This window comes from Pimephales promelas, chromosome 23, assembly GCF_988280905.1.
Source record: "Pimephales promelas chromosome 23, fPimPro1.hap1.1, whole genome shotgun sequence".
In the NCBI taxonomy this organism is placed as follows: Eukaryota; Metazoa; Chordata; class Actinopteri; order Cypriniformes; family Leuciscidae; genus Pimephales; species Pimephales promelas.
The window spans coordinates 7,764,211-7,783,456 of record NC_142791.1 but is presented as its reverse complement, the minus strand read 5'-3'; the positions used below and the strand labels follow the sequence as shown (position 1 = coordinate 7,783,456).

At 37.7% G+C, this 19,246-nt stretch overlaps 1 protein-coding gene across 2 annotated transcripts in view; it reads left to right on the top strand.

The window, feature by feature from the left end:
• mtus2a (microtubule associated tumor suppressor candidate 2a) overlaps nucleotides 1–19,246 on the top strand; it is a 71,422-nt gene that overhangs the window by 15,469 nt on the left and 36,707 nt on the right. For both annotated transcript variants that reach the window (XM_039675391.2, XM_039675390.2), the window contains exon 2: nucleotides 17,156–19,212. In XM_039675391.2, coding sequence (XP_039531325.2) covers nucleotides 17,437–19,212 — 1,776 coding nt within the window. In that variant the 5' untranslated portion in view covers nucleotides 17,156–17,436. The remainder of the gene's footprint in view (nucleotides 1–17,155; nucleotides 19,213–19,246) is intronic.

Here is a 19,246-nt window from a genome sequence, read left to right as displayed (position 1 = left end):
CGCTGACGTCACCTCTTTTCGCCATCGCCAATAGGAACAGGCCACCTGGGGAATAAGAGTGCACGCCAGACGTCTCCACGGAAGCTCTCGGCTCGCTGAGACTCAAACCACGCTGCTCTCTGTTACTGTTGCGCTGCTCCTTTGTATACCCTGTTGAGGTTATGGTTCTCGTTCACTCGGTGTGATGTTAAGTAGTATGAGTGAATGCTCCCTGTGTTGACTCTCTGATTTTATGTGACCTGCTCTACAGAGCTCAGTAGGTTACTAGTATGGAGAAGAGATAGACAGATAGCATGTCACGTGACATACACTGCACCACGCAGGGGTTTTCGATTCTGTTTAGTACACTAGGGTAGGGGCGAGCGCCACACTTTGTATTTCTGCTTCTGTTAGTTAGTGGAGACTAGATAGGGCGTCCTGGACGCTGAAGATTATTATTTTCTTCTTTATTTTCTTAGTTAGGATTAGAGGTTATTTAACAGCTAGACTTCATTTGGTTTTGTTCTTTTCTTTTCTTTGGCGCCGTCCACGTCTATCTTTTCTTCTTATTAACTTTATCCACCTTACAGAAATTCTGTATAACATGTCCATTTTTACATTTATGTTAATCTATATTCGTATAGATTAAATTCTTTTCACTTTTGCCACTGACCTTATTTGTTAAATAAAGGTTTTGGCTTTTTGCTCAGTAAATCTGGTTGTAGAGTGTTTTTTGTACAACTCATGGTTTATGTAGGTTTCTCTATAATGTCATCTTTAAAATGTTGGACTCCCGAACCCCTGGACTAACTCGGGGGTCGTAACAGACCTCTAGCATCAACAAGGCATTTTCCCCCACAGGACTGCCACATACTGGATGTTTTTCCCTTTTCACACCATTATTTGTAAACCCTAGAAATGGTTGTGTGTGAAAATCCCAGTAACTGATCAGTTTGTGAATTACTCAGACCGGCCAGTCTGGTACCAACAACCATATAAACACTTATACTATTCTTTGTACCATGTTTATCCCATGCAGTTCATTACATTATAGGCAGGAATGTCAGTCATAAATGATAGGGCTTTTAGTTTCTTGTGACTGAAATTTCAGTGACAGTGATGACCCATTTGTGTGCATGTCTGTAGGTATACAAGCATGTGAGACTTGTCCTCTGTGTGTCTGCTAATCTTATGGGCTTATCCTCCTTTCGTGGTTTTTATTGTTGCACACTGAGCTGTTGTTGGAATAAGAAATGCCACTATTAAGAAAGGAAACGGAGGCAAATACTGTTGTTTCATGAATTTATGATTGTCAATGCACCAGTGTCTGTGTATCTCAGGGTAAGTGTCGTTTTCTCACTCTGAGGTGTGGATGGGGCAGTAATTATTTGGCTCAGGGTCAGTGTGTTTGTTTCTGGCGTAGGTGTGTTTATATATGTGTGTGTGTGCTTGGCTTCCTGCTCTGTCAAATGTCAATCACACAAAGTGTTTGTGTGTGAACCAGCCGAGATGCAATTAAGCACGGAGTGCTGGTGTGATAAGCTGCCGTGAGCTTGTGTGTGATGTGTGAGTGACGTCGGTGTGTGTTTTATCAAGCATGCAGGCATAATTGCTTCAGGATGGAAGTATAAATATGCTGTATATTGGTTGACTTTAGAATAATTCACATGCTATTAAATATGGTTATGTCTCTGTATTTCAGGTTCCATCATTTGTAGCTGGAAATGTCTCTTCTATATGCGTGTAGCCGCAGTAAATGTGCAAGCATGACCTCTCTTTTGGGATGTGTGGGGTGAAGATAGGGGAGGTTTCAGAGAGACACAGATTAAAATCAATTGGCACAATAGCAGTCTGTCAGTCAGTCGGTCGGTTTTTAAGTGTGGTTTGTTCACTGTGTCTCACAACGTCCCTTTCAGTTTATTCTGTCTATTGTGTTTGGTGATATTATGTGTTAATGTTGCCTCTCAATTTCAAGGACTTTTCAAGAGCTTTGCAAGAGCTGTGCAGTGTGCACTGTTTGTGTTTTCTGCTGAAAAAGCTGCTTAAATTAGCCTGTGCTGGTTTTAGCTGTCTGTTTTTTTTTTTGTTCCAACAAGCTAAAACCAGACAAGGCTAGCAAATCATTTTTAAAATGGTTGTTTTGTCTGTAATTACTGTTGTTCAGGGGTTGCTCTTTCATTTTCATTTTTCAGTTCTCAGGTTTGTTTTATTCCCCCATAAGGGCCGGTTCATGGACGATAACTATGACGATAAATAAATAGTTATAAAAAAAATCATTCTAAATATAAAGTAATAGCAGAATATTCACCACAACTAACAAAAACAACACAGAGAAACAATATAATTGGAATCACTTTCGGAAGGATTTTTCCACCTGATGAACGATAAAAACATTGACAGCCAATCAGAATCCATCCTGCTTTAAAGAGCTTGAGCATTTAAAGCGTCAGAAGGCATAACAGCAGGACATTTAGAATAAACAGAATGACATTGTGCGCTGGTGTGGACACTAATATCATTACAGTTATCTTTATAGTTATTGTACTTGTTGTGAATGGGCCTTAAAGGGATACTCCACTTTTTTTGGAAATAGGCTCATTTTACAACTCCCCCAGAGTTAAACAGTTGAGTTTTACCGTTTTTCCGATTTTCTGATAATTAGAAAAATTTCAGTAACCAGAGAGTTTCTGGTCTCATTGACTTCAATAGTAGGAAAAAGACAATGGAAGTCAATGAGACCAGAAATTGTCTGGTTACTGATATTTTTCTAAATATCAGAAAATCGGCTGAATGGATTCGAAAACGGTAAAACTCAAATATTTAAGCCTGACGGAGTTGTAAAATGAGCCTATTTCCAAAAGAAGTGGAGTATCCCTTTAAGATATTTTCTTATATGTTTCTGTGTAATTCTTTTAAGGAAATAAGACTATTGTTGATACAGAATAGACTTTTGATTATATAATTTGGTATCTAAGTTGGTATCACAGTTTGGCTTTGTTGAGACTGAAACACTATAGATATGTGAGTTTTGCAAAAAAAATATACCACAATAATTTAGTAATGTAAAATGTCTGATGGTTTGTGAATATAGCCAATGGTGTAATATACACACTACAGTTCAAAAGTTTGGGATCAGTAAGATTTTTTTAATGGTTTTGAAAGAAGACTCTAAAGAAGACTAAATGCTGCAATAATTTTATTAAAATACAGTAAAAATGTTAATATTGTAAAATATTATTATAATCTTAAATACCTGTCTTCTATTTTATTATATTTTAAAATGTAATTTATTAGCTGAATTATTAGCTCATTGAATTTATTAGCCTCTTATTATTTTCTACATTTTTTATCAATGTTGAAAACAGTGGTACTTGCTAGTATGTTTCTGGAAACCATGCTATATTTTGTTATCAGGGTTATTTGATGAATAGAAAGTTCAAACTATTTATTTAAAATAGAAATCGTGTTTAAAATTCTTACCTGTTACAGTCTTACCTGTAACATTTTTGATAAATGATTAGACAATTCTTGTATTTATGATCTCATTAGCATTCATTTGCATGTCAAGTTCATTTATTAATGTATTTTAAATGGAAAGTATGTAGAGATGTTATATACTACTAAGTGTTCAAAAAGAGAGTGAGATACTATAATGATTGTGATTGACAGGATTATATGAACGTTCTTCTCCTGAACTTTATTACACTCTCTTTTATACCGCATTCACATCATTACTGTCAAAATACAACTGTCTAAGATACCATTTAAGACATTAACCCTGCATGTCACACATTTCATCAGACTTTGGTTAGGTCTGAAATGACAAAGGTGGTAGTTAAGCGGATTTCTTCAGACCTGTATTGTTATGGAGGGCGCGGGGGTGTACAGAGAGGTGTGTAATAATTCTCCTGTCTCCTGCATATCTCCTCATTATTCACCTCTCTTCCTCAGTCTGCGGGATCTGTTTATCCCGCTGAAATCTTATTTGAGAGTCACAGAGTAATAACTCTGTCTATTTTCCTCCAAATCTCCTGACCTTCTGATAAATGGATAGGAGATTATGCATCTGACAAATGGATTTACATGTGACATAATTAGGATGGATTTGGTGGCAGGGGTGTAGTAGGCAGATCGCTCGTAGCCCTCAGCAGGAGGGATTCATTTAGAAGCTGAAGACGGAAATCTTGTTAGAGACACTGGGAGGGATTGTTTTTTCTACCACCGCAATATGACTATTCCCCAAATCTGAGCAGCACAAGAGGCTAATGATGTGTTTTGCTCTTCTGTTGTGCAGATTCCTGTCAGGATTTCAATGGACAGCTTGGTTTCATGTTCCCAAGCCCCACCTGTGCATTTTGTATTTGTAGAAAGGAAGACAAGAAAGTATTAAAGAGGAAGAGAGAAGCAGAATTGGACTGAGCAGTATTCGAATCACTATTTCCCACATGAGCACCACAGCTCGACTAATCACTGACGTATCTTTTTAATTTTTACTCTTCTCTGTGGTTTATGGAAACAATAGCGACATAGTCACCTGTTACCCAGGGAGAATTGGGGCAATACCACTTGTGTTTGAGTTAAATATAGCCCGTAGCTTTCTTCTCAGATCGATGAGTCCACCCAGCCGCACTGCAGGTGCTGAAGCTGCATTTAGCTCCGTTCCCATGACTCCGTCTCTCTCTGACCCCTCTCTGCATATCCATCCTGCACTAGGTTAGCACAAGAAACACTGATATCATACAACTCCTACTGTAAACAGATTCTCATTTGAGGCAGGAATCTGGGTCATTCAGTTTTGGATCACTCTCAGACTAGTGTGAGCCTCAGATGCACACTCACTCCCATCGCCCACAATCCTTTCACTGACCATCCTGGGGTTCATTTCCCAAAAGGTTTGTTTTAGAGCCCGACCGATAATAGATTTTGAAGGCCGATACCGATAGAAATATTTTTTGGTTTTAAAATCCGATATTCCGATATATCGGCCGATATTTTTTTATTTATTATTTCAGAAACGCGCAACAAAACATTAACAGATTTCCCTAACATAGTTATTTATGAGTTTTAACAAAAATAATATGATAATGCATTTTAAAAAGAAACTTGTTTCTTTTTATTGTCACAACAGAACAGACTGATGATAGTGGCATTAGCTAGCTTTGTGGTTAGCTAGTCTATGATTATGAGCCATAATTTAGCAATGGAGAATGTCATACTGCAAATTGTAAAACATACATTTTCAATATAACAGGCCAGGGAGAGATGATGCGTCTTGTTGCTATAACTGTCTCGCGCTATTAAAGAAATACTTCAGTCACATTGTCAAAAGTTAAAAGGACACTCAGTCAACTACACTGTAACAACGTAACGTAACTATTACTAGCTAATTCCGCTTCACTCTCGGCTTATTTAAGAGCAGCAAAACTGGACATGATAGTCACAAATTTTGTCATGCTTATTTGAGTTAAGAGAACTGATTGGGATGTTCTTTTAATTGTTGTTCAACCAATGTATGTCTCGTGACCAACTCAACGAATGTTGCCAACAGGGATGGTGTAGAGTGCCCTCTGGTGGACAAACTATACAACTCCAACACTCATGACATGGTTCAAAAGTGTTTCGTCCGTTTTTATTTTATTTTTGAAAAATTCATTTATCTGCCATTATAACTGCCGATACCGATAGTTTGGAAAATGCCTAATATCGGCCGATAATATCGGCCTGCCGATATATCGGTCTGGCTCTAATCACAAGTTCTGTTTTTACCATAGTTCACCCAATTAGCATGTCCCCTAAACCATAGTTCCAACAAACATTTGCAAACAACATCGCAAAGTTGTATGGTTAGAAGCATTTTCTCTTTGGTGTGATGTGAATTTCCATAGATCATTCTCTTTTAGGGACAATAAGAAAGCTAACATGCAGTACATACATTCAATATCTTTCATTCAATAGGCCAGCCTGTACAAATTTTATTCTACATCTAATATTTTGTCAAGGGAAAGAAAGCACAATTATGAAGTGTAATCATGAACCGAGTTGTGTATATTGTTATGTAAGCTATTAAATGAGGGTCTTGCGACTAGTTATCTTCCCAGAAATGCATTTCCTAAAAGCCATATACTGTATATGCCGCTCTTCATCCACGGACTGTCAGCACAGCATGCCAAAATGTTTCACTTGTGATAATACAGCGTCAAACCATCAGCTATAACCTAATTTAATCATGTATAATTTGTTTTTGTAAGAATAAGAATAATTTTATAGAATTTAATTGTATTTTAAGGCAACAATCCTTATAATAATAATCTGTAGAATACCTAAAAGAGCCCCCCTGTTAGCATTATGCTTTTTTTGAATGGCCATCAATGGAGAAAGATGTGTTATGGTGACAATGGGCTAAGCTTGAGCATGCTAACTAGCAAAGCCCTTATGGTGCACTAATGTTTGATAAAGTATGCGGTAATGTGTCTACTAAAATGTCTTTTTAGAAAGCTAATTCATTTGCAAAAATGTTTCTGTTGTGTGTGGTTGATGCTAGTCATTTGCAGTGTGTTTGGTATGTCATTTGGAGAGAGTGGCATTGTGGGTAGACTCAGCAGGGCTTGATACTGCAGGTCAGGATTTGGAAGTGATCTGCCATTGTTGGCCCAGCAGCTCTCCACCCGAGCGAGAATAAGCCTCCCCATCCCACTCACTGTTTCTGTGGACAAACGTTTTTTTAGGGAAGAGTAATTTGATTTCAGCTTCTAAATTCCTTCCTCTCTCACCCCTAATTCAATCTCCGCCCCAAACCGTGTTTATCCTCTTTCTATGAGGGCTGCGTGGTGAACAGACTTGACTTTCTGCAAAGTGCCTTTATTCTGATTCTTTCATTCATTGTCTTTTTTCTATCCCCTTTAATCTCTGTGTGCCTTCTTTCCCTAATCATTTTAAGGTGGTATACGCTTATATTCCTGTCGATTCTGAACAAAAATAATGAAAAAGCCAGTGTTTTTTATGAATATTTGATTTGGGTGAGTTGTCACTGTCATTCACCATGTATGTCTGAGACAGCTTGAGCGCTCCATGTTGCCATACGGTCTCCTCAGTCCTATACATTTTCATTTTTCTCTCAGAGTATTGCTCTCCGGCCCACCGGTCTGCTGCCGTACTCAGCCTTTGAGACAGTCATTTACCAAACGCCAAAAAGATAAGAGCCCGACGACTGAGTGTTATTTAACACAGGATCAGATTTGGTTTAAAACATGGGTCGCAGTTTTGTCAGATTAGGTTGTAAAGGACTGTACAATATGAAATTTATTATAAAAGATCCTTTAAATATTGTCAAGATAAACACTACATATAGAAAAGGTTGATTTCATTTCCAAATGTAAATAATACTGTTATATTAGATTTATGTTCCACAATATGTTTTTATTTTCATTAATCAATTATAAATTATTTTATTTAAAAATTAATTAATTCATTTTATTATTTTTTTTGACATGGGCAGCATTTTGGACAGATAAACACATGTCTTTTTTACTCCACTTGTCAGGAACAGTACAATATAGAAAATATTTTAATCCTTTATATTCTTTTAGAAGATAAACACAATCCATATTAAAGTTATACAATAATTGTTTATAGATTTATTTAAAAACATAGATCTACTACAATATATATATATATATATATATATATATATATATGAAGAGTTCAGATGCAAAAGCCTCTAAGTGCCATTTGAAATTTTCTTCTAGAATGATAATTTTTATCAAGCTTGTATATTTAAGTTCAGTGATTTCACTTAAATGGCAATGATAATTACCTATTAATTGTTATTTAAGTGAAATTACTGAACTTAAATATACAAGTTTGATAAAAAATCATCATTAAAGAAGAAAATTTCAAATGGCATTTAAAGGCTTTTGCATCTGAACTCTTCATATATATATATATATATATATATATATATATATATATATATATATATATATATATGTATATACCTGTATTTAAATTAATACATATATAAATTGTTTATATTTTTTCTTTAATTTCTTATATTTAAATTGTTAAGCAATCCTGATTTTACTCTTTTTGCATATTGGAAGGAATTTTTCAGCAAATTTAGGTGGTATGCAAATATAGTCTGTCTTAATTTAAAGTCTAGTCTGTGCTGATTTAAAAAGGAATCTCAAAAAAGTTACACAAAATTTTCATCCATAAGTGGAGATTTCAGGAAACTCAATAGAGCAACCCAGATACCCATCTTTTACCTTGATGGGATCATATTGCTTTATATCTCCTTGACCGAGTTCCATCAGCAGTGAAGATTAAGGTTTAGCTATGCTATACCTCTCCAGGTGACTCCTCCAGGACAGAATAATCATTCCGGCACAGATAAATAACCCCAGAATGGGATGTGATGGAGTGGGAATGGATTTGAATCGCATACCTGCTGCAAGCTATTCAGTAGAAGTGTGGCTGAGGACATGTTAGTGAGCATGCTCTACCTGAAGTGTGTGTATGTGTGTGTGTAGAGCTGCCCAAACTGGCATTAATCACCTGCTTCTTTCCCAGCCAGTATATATCAAGGGAGTTTACCTCTTCGCTGATTGGCCAGAGCTCAGCTTTCGTCTCAGAATAATAACAGAGAGTAAAAAAAACAAGAACAGTAAATGTCATATGTTTACCTAATGGGGCTATTTAAATGTTGAGTTGTCCTCCTCACCTGCAAAGTGTCTTAGAAAAAATAAAATGATCGGGACGGCTCTGTAAGGCACATGGGTGACAGCCCGTCTCTCCCACCACTGTGCCTCACCTTTACACACATACACACCGAAGACAGAGTTCTCCAGCAGTCTGCGAGATAGGGTTGTCTTGGCAACGAGACTAGACCTGTAGTTTCCCAAGAATTATTCTCATAATGACCGTGTTACCGTGTAATCTCATTGTCTGATATTATCCTCAACACCCTCCATGAGAATATTCAGCTCAAGGAATTCATTGTTTCTTCAAGATTTATGAATATAACCCTTAATAAATGTTACCATGGTAACCACCATATTATCCACAAAAAATACTATACAGTTATTGCTTTTTTACAATAAAACCATAATTAATACAGGATCTTCAAACACTTTAAGAAGCAATAGTTCACCCACAGCTGTAATTTCTGTCATCACTTACTTCCCCTCATGTTAAGCAACAATCTTCAAATATGTCAGTGCCATTGTTTTGTCTGAAAATACAATCCAGTAATGTTTTTGAAAAGCTATATAAATGTTCTAATTGAACTAAGGCATAATCTAAACCCTGTCTATCTTGAAAGCCTTGACTTAAGCCTTGTCTGTGGAACTGGGGGAGATTGTTTTGGTGGAAACGTAACTTTTCATAAATTAGGTTGTTGTTAGATTTTGCTGTATTTGGCTGAGCAGTTGTTTGGGTGGCTCGCCCATGTATTAGATTTATCTAATATATAAAATAAGTAAGTTTGACCAGAGTTCTTGTGGGTAGAAGAATTTATGGGACAAAACTTTGTACATGACAAATAGGTTAATCGATCTACCCTGCAATCTTCTCTGAGAAATGCTGTTTAACCAGTTTATATGGGCCATCCAGTATGTCTATATGGGCCATTTGGTTCACACCATTACAGACACAGCCTCTGTTTACTAAGATGCATTTTGGTCAGCAGACAAGCAGACGATGCTAAATACAGCCAGGTGTAAACAGGGTCTAAGATCTTTTGAGTTGTCCACTTTGGACCACTTCCAGAAGTAGTCAAAAACACATTTAAACGGATTGCTTTCATAGTGTACTGTAGATGCTTATGTGGCCGAAAGTGTTCGAACAGGCGCAAAAGACCACCTACCGACCTATGCGTAAACATTATGAAAAGCGCGCTAGCCAGGCAGGATTTAAAGTTTGTTGGCAGAAAACCCAAATTTGGTTTGAAGACAAAAATTTATCAAGCACAATGTTCTGTCACCATTCTTAAATTCGACCATGTCTTGTGATTGTCAGAGTAGAAACAAAAGCTGCTGCTCTCCGTATGTTTTTTAGTCTTTGGGCGCGTTCATTGCACAAGATTATTTTGTCCGTTAGTTCAAAAGATCTGAAAACATTATGAAATTGAAAGTGAGGCTCCTGTGGGAAGAACCCCGGAAGTACAGATAGACAAGAATGCCTAAACCTGAAGCTGCTCCCGCGATTCACACTATTGGATGTTAATATCCAATATAGGATAAGTATATAGTTCGTTCCCGCTTCTTTTTTTACATTCTGAATTATATATATATATATAAATAAATTAATTTTATTTATAAACGTATTTCACTATAGTCTAAAGTACGAAAGAAATGTATGTACATTTTTAGAATAACTAATTTCTACATTAAACTCATAAACAACAATACGCTCTCGCATTCGCGACTTTGCTATGATTAAAATCGACACTTCCGGTTTTCTTCCCACCGGATTGATTTCAAAATGGTGGCTGCGTGAAATCAGCGTATACCAGTGTAAACAGGGTCACAGATGATTGCGTTCTGAGGCACAGAGTCACAATGTAAATGCATCAGACTAAAGAGGACTGAAAATACACATAATATTTCACTTTTTAATTCGTTTGTTATTCGTTTGTCTTCAAGAATATTTATCTTGCTAGTAATTTTCCACTGTTTCTCATAACCTTCCTGCAAAATAAACAACCTTGTCTCCTTGACGAGCCCATGGGATTCACGTGTGCAAATTAAAAATACACATGAACATACAAAACACACTCATATTATATACATTTGTAACACAGCCATGTGGGTAAAGTGTGTCATATAACATCCAATCCTATCCTGTGTGTGTGTGTCTTGTAGCCTGGTTTAATCATTTTATATTGTGTCTGAATGGTGTCATCCATCACTTGTATTGTTAATGTGCTGATATTACTCCCCATGTTGCCCTTGCCTGCAGCTGCAACCTCATCGGCCCTGACCTCTAATATATGGGATGGAGCTTGACAGCCATTGGCCACAATGTGGAAAAGAGCAGCATGAGCATTCTTCGAAATATCTATTTTTTGTGCTCCTTTTGGTCCTTTTCAAAATGAAATTTGTATAATTGTGAGTGTGCATCGCTTTGCTTTGAGATGAGCATCTTGTTTACTCTGAGCTTCCTTGACCTGTGCTGTTTCAGGTCTGCCGTTTAATTGAAGTTCTTTTGGGCCTTTCTGAATGAAGCTGAACTGAAGGTGCTCAGTACAGGAGATGTGGCAGCTGTGACTCCCGCTCCTTTATTCTCACCCTCTCCATTTAACACTTCCCTCCTGCTTCTCTAACTCTCCATATATTTATCTCCTTTTTCTCACCCCCTTTCACACTATACCTACCCTCCAACAAACCTTTTCAGCTCAAGTTAGCTGTTAGGATCTAGCTCTATCCCTTTCTTCTACTGTCTCTCTTTACCCCTTTCTCTTGCCATACGCTCCTCTCCTGGCCTTTGTCTGTCTGTCTGCTTGTCCCTCGCTCTGCCTAAAAATTCTGGGCATCCTAGAAAAAGACACTGTCGCTGCCAGATGGCTTTCTTGGCAATCAGTATGGTTCCAATGCATCCTTTTAGTCGGCAAACTGCATGCAAATATTTACCCTGCTTTGTTACAGGACTCCAATTATCTCTCATGTGCCTGTATTTCTTTACCAGCATCTGTAAGAGGCAGAATACAGATGTGTGTGTCACAGCTGCCACGCTTGAGCCCGCTTTATACCTGGTGTTAAGATCCTTTTTGGGGAAATCTAATCAAAAGAGACAGATTGGTGCTTTTTTTTTTTTTTGCCTAAATTTGAAGTTTGAGGGGAGATTATCAAATTTTATGAATGAAAACATTATATTAATTATATAAACATGCCTGCTATGTTACACTTTTCTTTAAGCCTGTTTGTATTATGCATTAAAAAGCTATTGATAACGCATTATAAATATATATTTATAAATATTTTTTTTATATTGTTGTAATTAAATATAAAATTGTAGATTTTTAAAAAAATGCAATTTTATAAAATGTGTGTGTGTATACAAAAATGTCTATATACTTTATATATATATATATATATATATATGTGTGTGTGTGTGTGTATAGAGGGGGGTTTATATAAATATTATTTATGAAATTAGATTTTATTAGATTAAATATTAAATCATAATATATAATCCTATATTTTTAAATGAATTTTGATGAAAGTGGTCCACTTTTTCCATAATAATAACCCTATAAAAGTACATTTAATGTAAGACTAGTGAATCGAGGTCGAGTGATTGCTGAATGATGTGAGGCAAATCATTTCCAGCCATTCTGTAAAACGTATCCGGAATGTTTGTGTCTACAATCTCACTCACTAGTCACAATGTTTTGAGGCGCTGTCAAATCTTGTCCCAGTGGAGGAGTGAGAGGAACTTGACAGACAAACTAGAGCATGCTTGACTGTTGTAAAGAAGCATCTTGCATCCCGTTCAGTGGGAGTGTATCAACATTTTCTAGTTGCTGAGACATCAAGGACATGAATTTTCCATAAGCAAAGTCTCTCGGGAACTCTGTGAGAAGTGTTTTTCAATATCAGTGTAAATGTGTGAATTGCGCATAAAGTCTTAGCTCATAGGGGTCACCTGAGTGAATCCAGCTGGTCTAAATTTTTACTTGCCTATCAAAGTGCGTGCATATTCCCAGCATATTTATACACACTGTATCCTCATTTTTTGTTAATATACAAACTTTTGAAAGTATAAAAATGTTAACATGAAAGTGGTAAGATGTAATAAAAATAATATCCAAATTTCCAAACTTTGTATCATTACCATGTACATGACACATTTATGGATGGAAATAATGTAACGAATATAAGAGCTCTATTGTTTAGCCTTTTTATCCATCCTTTGGATGAGACGTTAAACTGAGGTCCTGGCTCTCTGTGGTCATTAAAAATCCCAGGATGGGGTGTAACCCCGGCATCCTGGCCAAATTTGCCCATTGTCCTCTGTCCATCGTGGCCTCCTAATCATCCCCATGTACTGATTGGCTTCATCACTGTCTCTCAACTATTAAGGCGGTGTGTGGTGGGCGTTCTAGCACAATATGGCTGCCGTCGCATCATCCAGGTGGATGTTTCACATGGTGGTGGTTGAAGAGATTCCCACGTCCATGTAAAGCGCTTTGAGTACTCTGAAAAGCACTATATAAATGTAACAAATTATTGTTATAATTGAAGTCATCAAATTGATCATGTCTCATACTTACGGTGGCATTACAGAAATGCACGCTATGTCAGGGTCTCTTCAGGCAATGCATATTTGGCCAGAGACAAGCTCTACAACCAGGTCAGTGTGTCACACGCTCTCTGTTGAGCTCTCTTAGGAGATATAGCAGATCCATGATCAAGGATACTGTTTTTGAAAATATGTAGTCTCACAGTTGTTATTATTTAAAATGTTCCCTAAATTCCACTAATCTTATTAACATTTTTGTTGTGATAAACATCATCATCGTCTCTCTGAATTAATCTGTTGATTATTTGCTACTGTGCCTTTAAGAGCTTCCTTTTGTATGTACAAATTGTTATGTATTTATGTAGTCTCCAAGGCTGCATTTAATGTTATTACAATTAAAAATAACCTTTTCCATATGAATAGCCTACATTTAATTTCAAACTAATTTCTTGTGATGACAAAGCTGATTTATATTATATTATTAGTTTCAATTATTATTGCTGCTCACTTATTATTATCAATGTTGAATTTCTTTGTCTGCTTAATATTTTGGGACCCCCATACCTGATATCTAAGATTAGTCTTCATATAAGAAAATTAATGCTATAGTTTATAATGACCATGGGTTGGGAAACCACAAAAGGATTTAAAAAAAAAGATTCCTCATGATATGGCCGTATTGAATAGTCTCACTTTGGTCTTTGGGAACTAATACCAGAGATTTTGGCTTCCCTGATGTGTACAAAACAATATTCATTGAAGCCTCTTATGTGACCACATGTGCTGTTGTGCTGAAATATTTAATTCTCCCCTCCAACTTTTACATTATTCACTAGGAAGTTACCATGGTGAATGTCCACACGTTTTACATATACCCTCACTTCTCATATTCATTGGTCAGGCCTCTTCTTTCACATCCTTCTTGTTTTATCTCCATGGCCTTTGATTTTGCTCTGCACCTTGATTGACACACACATCCTCAATCCATGACAGGAAGAGAAGGGCTACGGCTAAGTACCATTAGTCTCGCTGAATTAAGCCTGTGTTCTGATCTGCCGCTCACTTCCCTTCCTCAGGGCCCGTCCCCAATCGCCCCCGCAATGGCCATGCGACAGCAAAAATATGGTGATGATTCATGCAAACCATCAATGATTCCCAAACCAGTTGTGTTTTCGATTTAATTAAGCCCATACTTGAGCTCATTGTCTCTATTGAGTAAATTAAGGGTGCTGACTATTCATTTCCTGTTATTATTTGGAGTTAAATGTTGGACGGGAGAGCTGGTGCCACATCCAGTCACACTCTGCCATGCCCCAGTTACACACTTGATAAACCCTCTTTTCAAGATTGGCTGGCACACTCACCCTGACTCAGGCATCTGTTCCTGCCTCGTCTGGCTGCTCTGAGGAGCCTCATAGAGCTTTTTGGTGCAGAGCACATCGAGTCGAACACAGCAAAGAGGATGTTTTTCCTCACGGTGCATTCATTTTTTTTCTCAACTAAATAAATAAATAAATAAATACTTTAGTGCCAGTGTGCTATCGAGGACTTAGTGTGTTAGTTGAGAATTAAATGAATGAATAGAATATTCGCTGAGACATAAAAAAGATATTCATGAATTTATATTTGGTGAGACAAATGTATAATATAGATTTAGGTATAACTATTTATATTTATTCTTATTTATTAAATACTGTATTTATTTTTTATGCATTTATTTTCAAAAAAAATTTTATATTTAAAAATATTTTTTATGTTTATTTTCGATGTGTGTGTAATTCTTCTATTTATTATTGTATTTTCACATTTATCTATTCATTTATTTCTGTGTTTGTTTCAGTTAGTTATAGTATTATGTTTTTATCGATTTAAAAAAAAATAGTTTTTGTCTTTTTATTTGTGTTTTTATTTTACTAAACTTCAACTTAAAAAATGAAAATTTTCATCATATATTTCTATTTTATTTGAGCTTTTTATCCATTACAGAAAATGATTATAATAGTTTTAGTTGTATTTAACCGTATGTAAGATTGTGGCCAAAACTGGTACTGCAATCACTTTTAAATTACTGTAGAGCAGTGTATCCCCCCCCAAAAAAAATCAAGGTTGCCAGATAGGCTGCAGGATCCAGCAAAATCTTCTCTGTTTTCAGCCATCGCCATCTTTCAAAGGCATCTCCTATTCAAATCCTTGTTTTATTTCGGACTTTGTCACAAAGTATTTCGTAATCATAACAGGTTTTTTTGGATTCGTATCGTTAGACATTTTTTTATCCGACACGTTTGTAGCTGCAGCTGTGGTGGCAACACTACTGACTCTGTGATTGGTAGATCGGTGGAGGGTGGTGCATTCTCAAAATTGACTTTGCTGACTCTGCCGACTTCAAACAGGTGTAGCTCAGTAATTAACAAATTTTAAGTAATTTAAAGTAATTTTAACTAAAATTTGCTCATTACGACTTTTGCCAGTACGAGTCACATATCTCTGTGCAATTATGGGATTCACTACATGCAGTGTTGAAATCAGTCTTAATTTGCCTGTGGGTTTGTGGGTGGGCGATTTTAGCACTTCATCAGTCTGCAGTGTTGGGGGTGGAACAAGTGGCAGTCTGGTGCCGCAACGTCAATATGCTTTCTCAGATTGTTGCCCATTTAACCGACTGTGATATGGATTGTATGGGCTGACTCTTCTCCATATACCTCCTCTCTGATTTCCTGCACAAGCATTTGCATCTTACACTTGATGCTTGAAGTGATTTAGTGGTCGATTCTTCCTGTCATTCCAGCATAAATTACTCAAGTCTGTGCAGCGAAAATCATTACAGTCAATGCTTGAAGCGAGTCTGGTGTAAAAAGAGAAGCAACCTTTCTCTTCTTAAAAATCTATTTTGTGATTGATTATAGCCTACCGAAGTCACTGACCACATACCCACCCTCTTTACCTAGTCAGCAGCACATGGAGCAACCCCAACCCCCTTTTCCCTATTGGGAAAATGTCAAACTGACCTTGCTTTATTCCCTTCTCTGGTTTGGACTATATCTATGTAAAGAAACAGCATTGGATTTTCATGTTTTCATGTCTAAATCATAATTATAGGCATACAGCTGTTATGTCAATGTTTTATACAGATGCAAAAAAAAAAAACTCATCTTCAACTAATGGTGTATTTTCATCATTTCTACCCCAGCTGACTGCAGTATTTTTGTTTGTTTGTTTGTTTTTGTCCCATGTGAGCACTGTTGTTAATTACAAGCCATTTCACTTTTTTTTAATGATTTGGGCATACATAATTCTCTGCAGTAGAGATTTAAAAAAAAACTTTATTACTAGAGAAAAGGAGGTACTGCCATCTGCCATTAAAGGTGTGTGCAAAACTTCTTAAAATTATGCCACACATAGAATAATCGTTTTGTTGTCGCAAGAATTTGTAGCTAGTTTAATTTTTCATGCTTGAGTCAAATACTTCACATTTTATGCATTGCTTTATGGATAAAAGGTTTAAATGTAAATGTACACCTTTTTACTTTACTTTGCTTACAGAAGTGGTGGGCGCCTTTAAGCTGTTTTATATTCATTGAAAACTGCAATGAAACCACAAACTGCCATTCTTTCCTTCAATAAATTAGAATGATTTTTTTGCTTTAGAATTGGTCATCAGGAAAACTAACCTTTAATAAAAAAAGAATGAGGTGTTGCTTGAGATTTTAGTGTCAGTAAATCTAACCAAAAATAGACTTCAAATTTAAAGAATTTAAACCCTACACATTAAATAACAGTACAGCCCATTGAAGAGATGCATGTCTATCCCTCACAGCCTCGCTTTCATTCTCACTAAAAATCAAAGATGGCGCTGCTGTGAATAAGGCGTATTGGAATAGTTTGTTCTGATGCTTTCTCTGCACTGTTAACACAAATTTATGTCTTTTCTTCTTTGCAGGTTTGGCACCAGATGAATGACCAAGGCATTTCAAGATCCTGAAAGCTGATATGATTTCATCAAGTGCATTGCCCTGTTGAGAAGCAAACAAATACAGCTCTCTCCTTTGGTGGTATCTTGGAGTAGAAATGAAAATAATGTGAAATGATGTTGTGATACTGCACTCCATCCAAATTGCAAAATTTTTTAAGGACAAGGTGAAGGCAAGTGAGGGAACAAGACCTTTGATGGATCCAGGATTACCGTGGAGCTTTTGAGAGAGAAGCTCAGACTGATACAACATGAATGAAGAAAATATACAAGCCGGTGAAGACAACCAACTAGGAGAAATACAGAATGACGACGGGCACGAAGAAACTGTGGAAGACGCCAATGCCAATCAAATCACCAAAGAGAAAAATCATTCAAATAACAGAGAGCATGGCAGCCCACTACCCCCTCTTGTATCACACTCTGAAGCCCAGGAGAGGATCATTATCTGGGGAACACATGCTCAGAGTGAAGACCCTGAGCTGGAAGAGTTTGAACTGCTTGAGTGTCAAGAGTTAGAAACTTTCATTGTGGAAGAAGAAGGGATAGACATGTCAAGTGTGACAAGCAGAAAGAGAGCAAGGAAACTCTGTGACAGGACATTGACAACCACATCTGTCAGCGCTACTGTTGGATCCCCTTGGAAAGACCACAATGAAAACCACAGTGTGGATGGAGATGCAAATGAGAACTCACAGCCCCTTGACCTCAGGACCTCTAGCTCTCGCTCTGGGGTAAACAGGACCCTGAGAGAAGCCCGAAGTGGTTCTGAAAGCAACGTTTTTTCATCTTCCCTTTCTGCAGTGACCAATCTCAGTGGAAGTTTAGCCAGTGCCCTGGACAATGCAGGCCGCACACAGCCTCTCTCTTCCCAGTCCATCAAGTCTACCTCAGGCATAGGCAGGAACCAGCAACCCTCCTACATCCACTCAGAGAGAAACAGGGAGCTTCCCAGGGATTTGGACCAAAACCATAACTCTACTACACTGCCTCAGGAATCACAATATGACCGAAGTAAGCTGATCACTCAAAGTGGAGTGTATCCTTCAAATGGAGCACTAAAAGTGCAAAAATTCCCAATGGAAGCAGAGCAGAATGGCAGGCAAGGGATGTCAACCGAGGCGCCGAAAGGTATGGTGAGGGTGCTACCTTCTTGTAGGCAGCTAGTCCGCCCTCTTTCTACTGAAAAACGTATAACCTCAGGATATCCCAGCTTAGACACCCAGGCAGACCAGCAACAATACCACTCCTCAGAGACAGATCACAGCCATCAACAAGTGCTGCCGACTACAGAAGTCTGCAGTAAGAAAACAAGCACAGAAATGCTTCCAAACCAGACTTTCACCCGAGAGTCCCAACACTTGAAGAGGCAGAGCTCAGCAGATCGTGCTGTAAGTCCCTCCAGCCTAGAAAGGAAGACTCACTTCAGTCGGCGGACCTACAGCAGTCCCACTAGACCTTCGACACCTCCGTCCCCCAAGACCACAAGGTCTCCTCAAAGACAGCCTCCATCCTCACCCATCAAGACTTTACCTTCTCGAGCTCCTCAGTTGGGTTATGCTGGGTACAGCTCAGGCTTAAGAGCTCCAGTCAAAACAACTATCAACACAAGCATCCACAACCCTCTTCCAACAACGGAGGCTTCAATGGAGACCTCCCCTCCAAGCAAGTGCCCGCCAAAACCGAAAAGTGTCCGACCCAAAATCATCACGTACATTCGAAAGACCCCGCAGGTGAAACCACAGTCTCTCGAGGGAACTTACGAGGTGTCATCCTTACCTACGAAACTCTCAACGTACAGCAACACACAGGCCAAACCAGCGGTAGGAGACCAAGGGGAAGCCGCTGTGCTGAGTGCCTCAAATTTACTCTACGATAAGTATCGACAAGAGATGCAGAAGGTTCGGTTCTTCTCTCCTGGACTCATGGTGTCTGGGATTAAGCCACCCAGCAACACCCTGCCCCAAAAAATGGCAGGCCGAGCAGACAGCTTCTATGGTTCTCTTAACAAGCCTCTCTCTGCAGCTGTAAGGAATGCACAAGACATTTAACAATATGCTG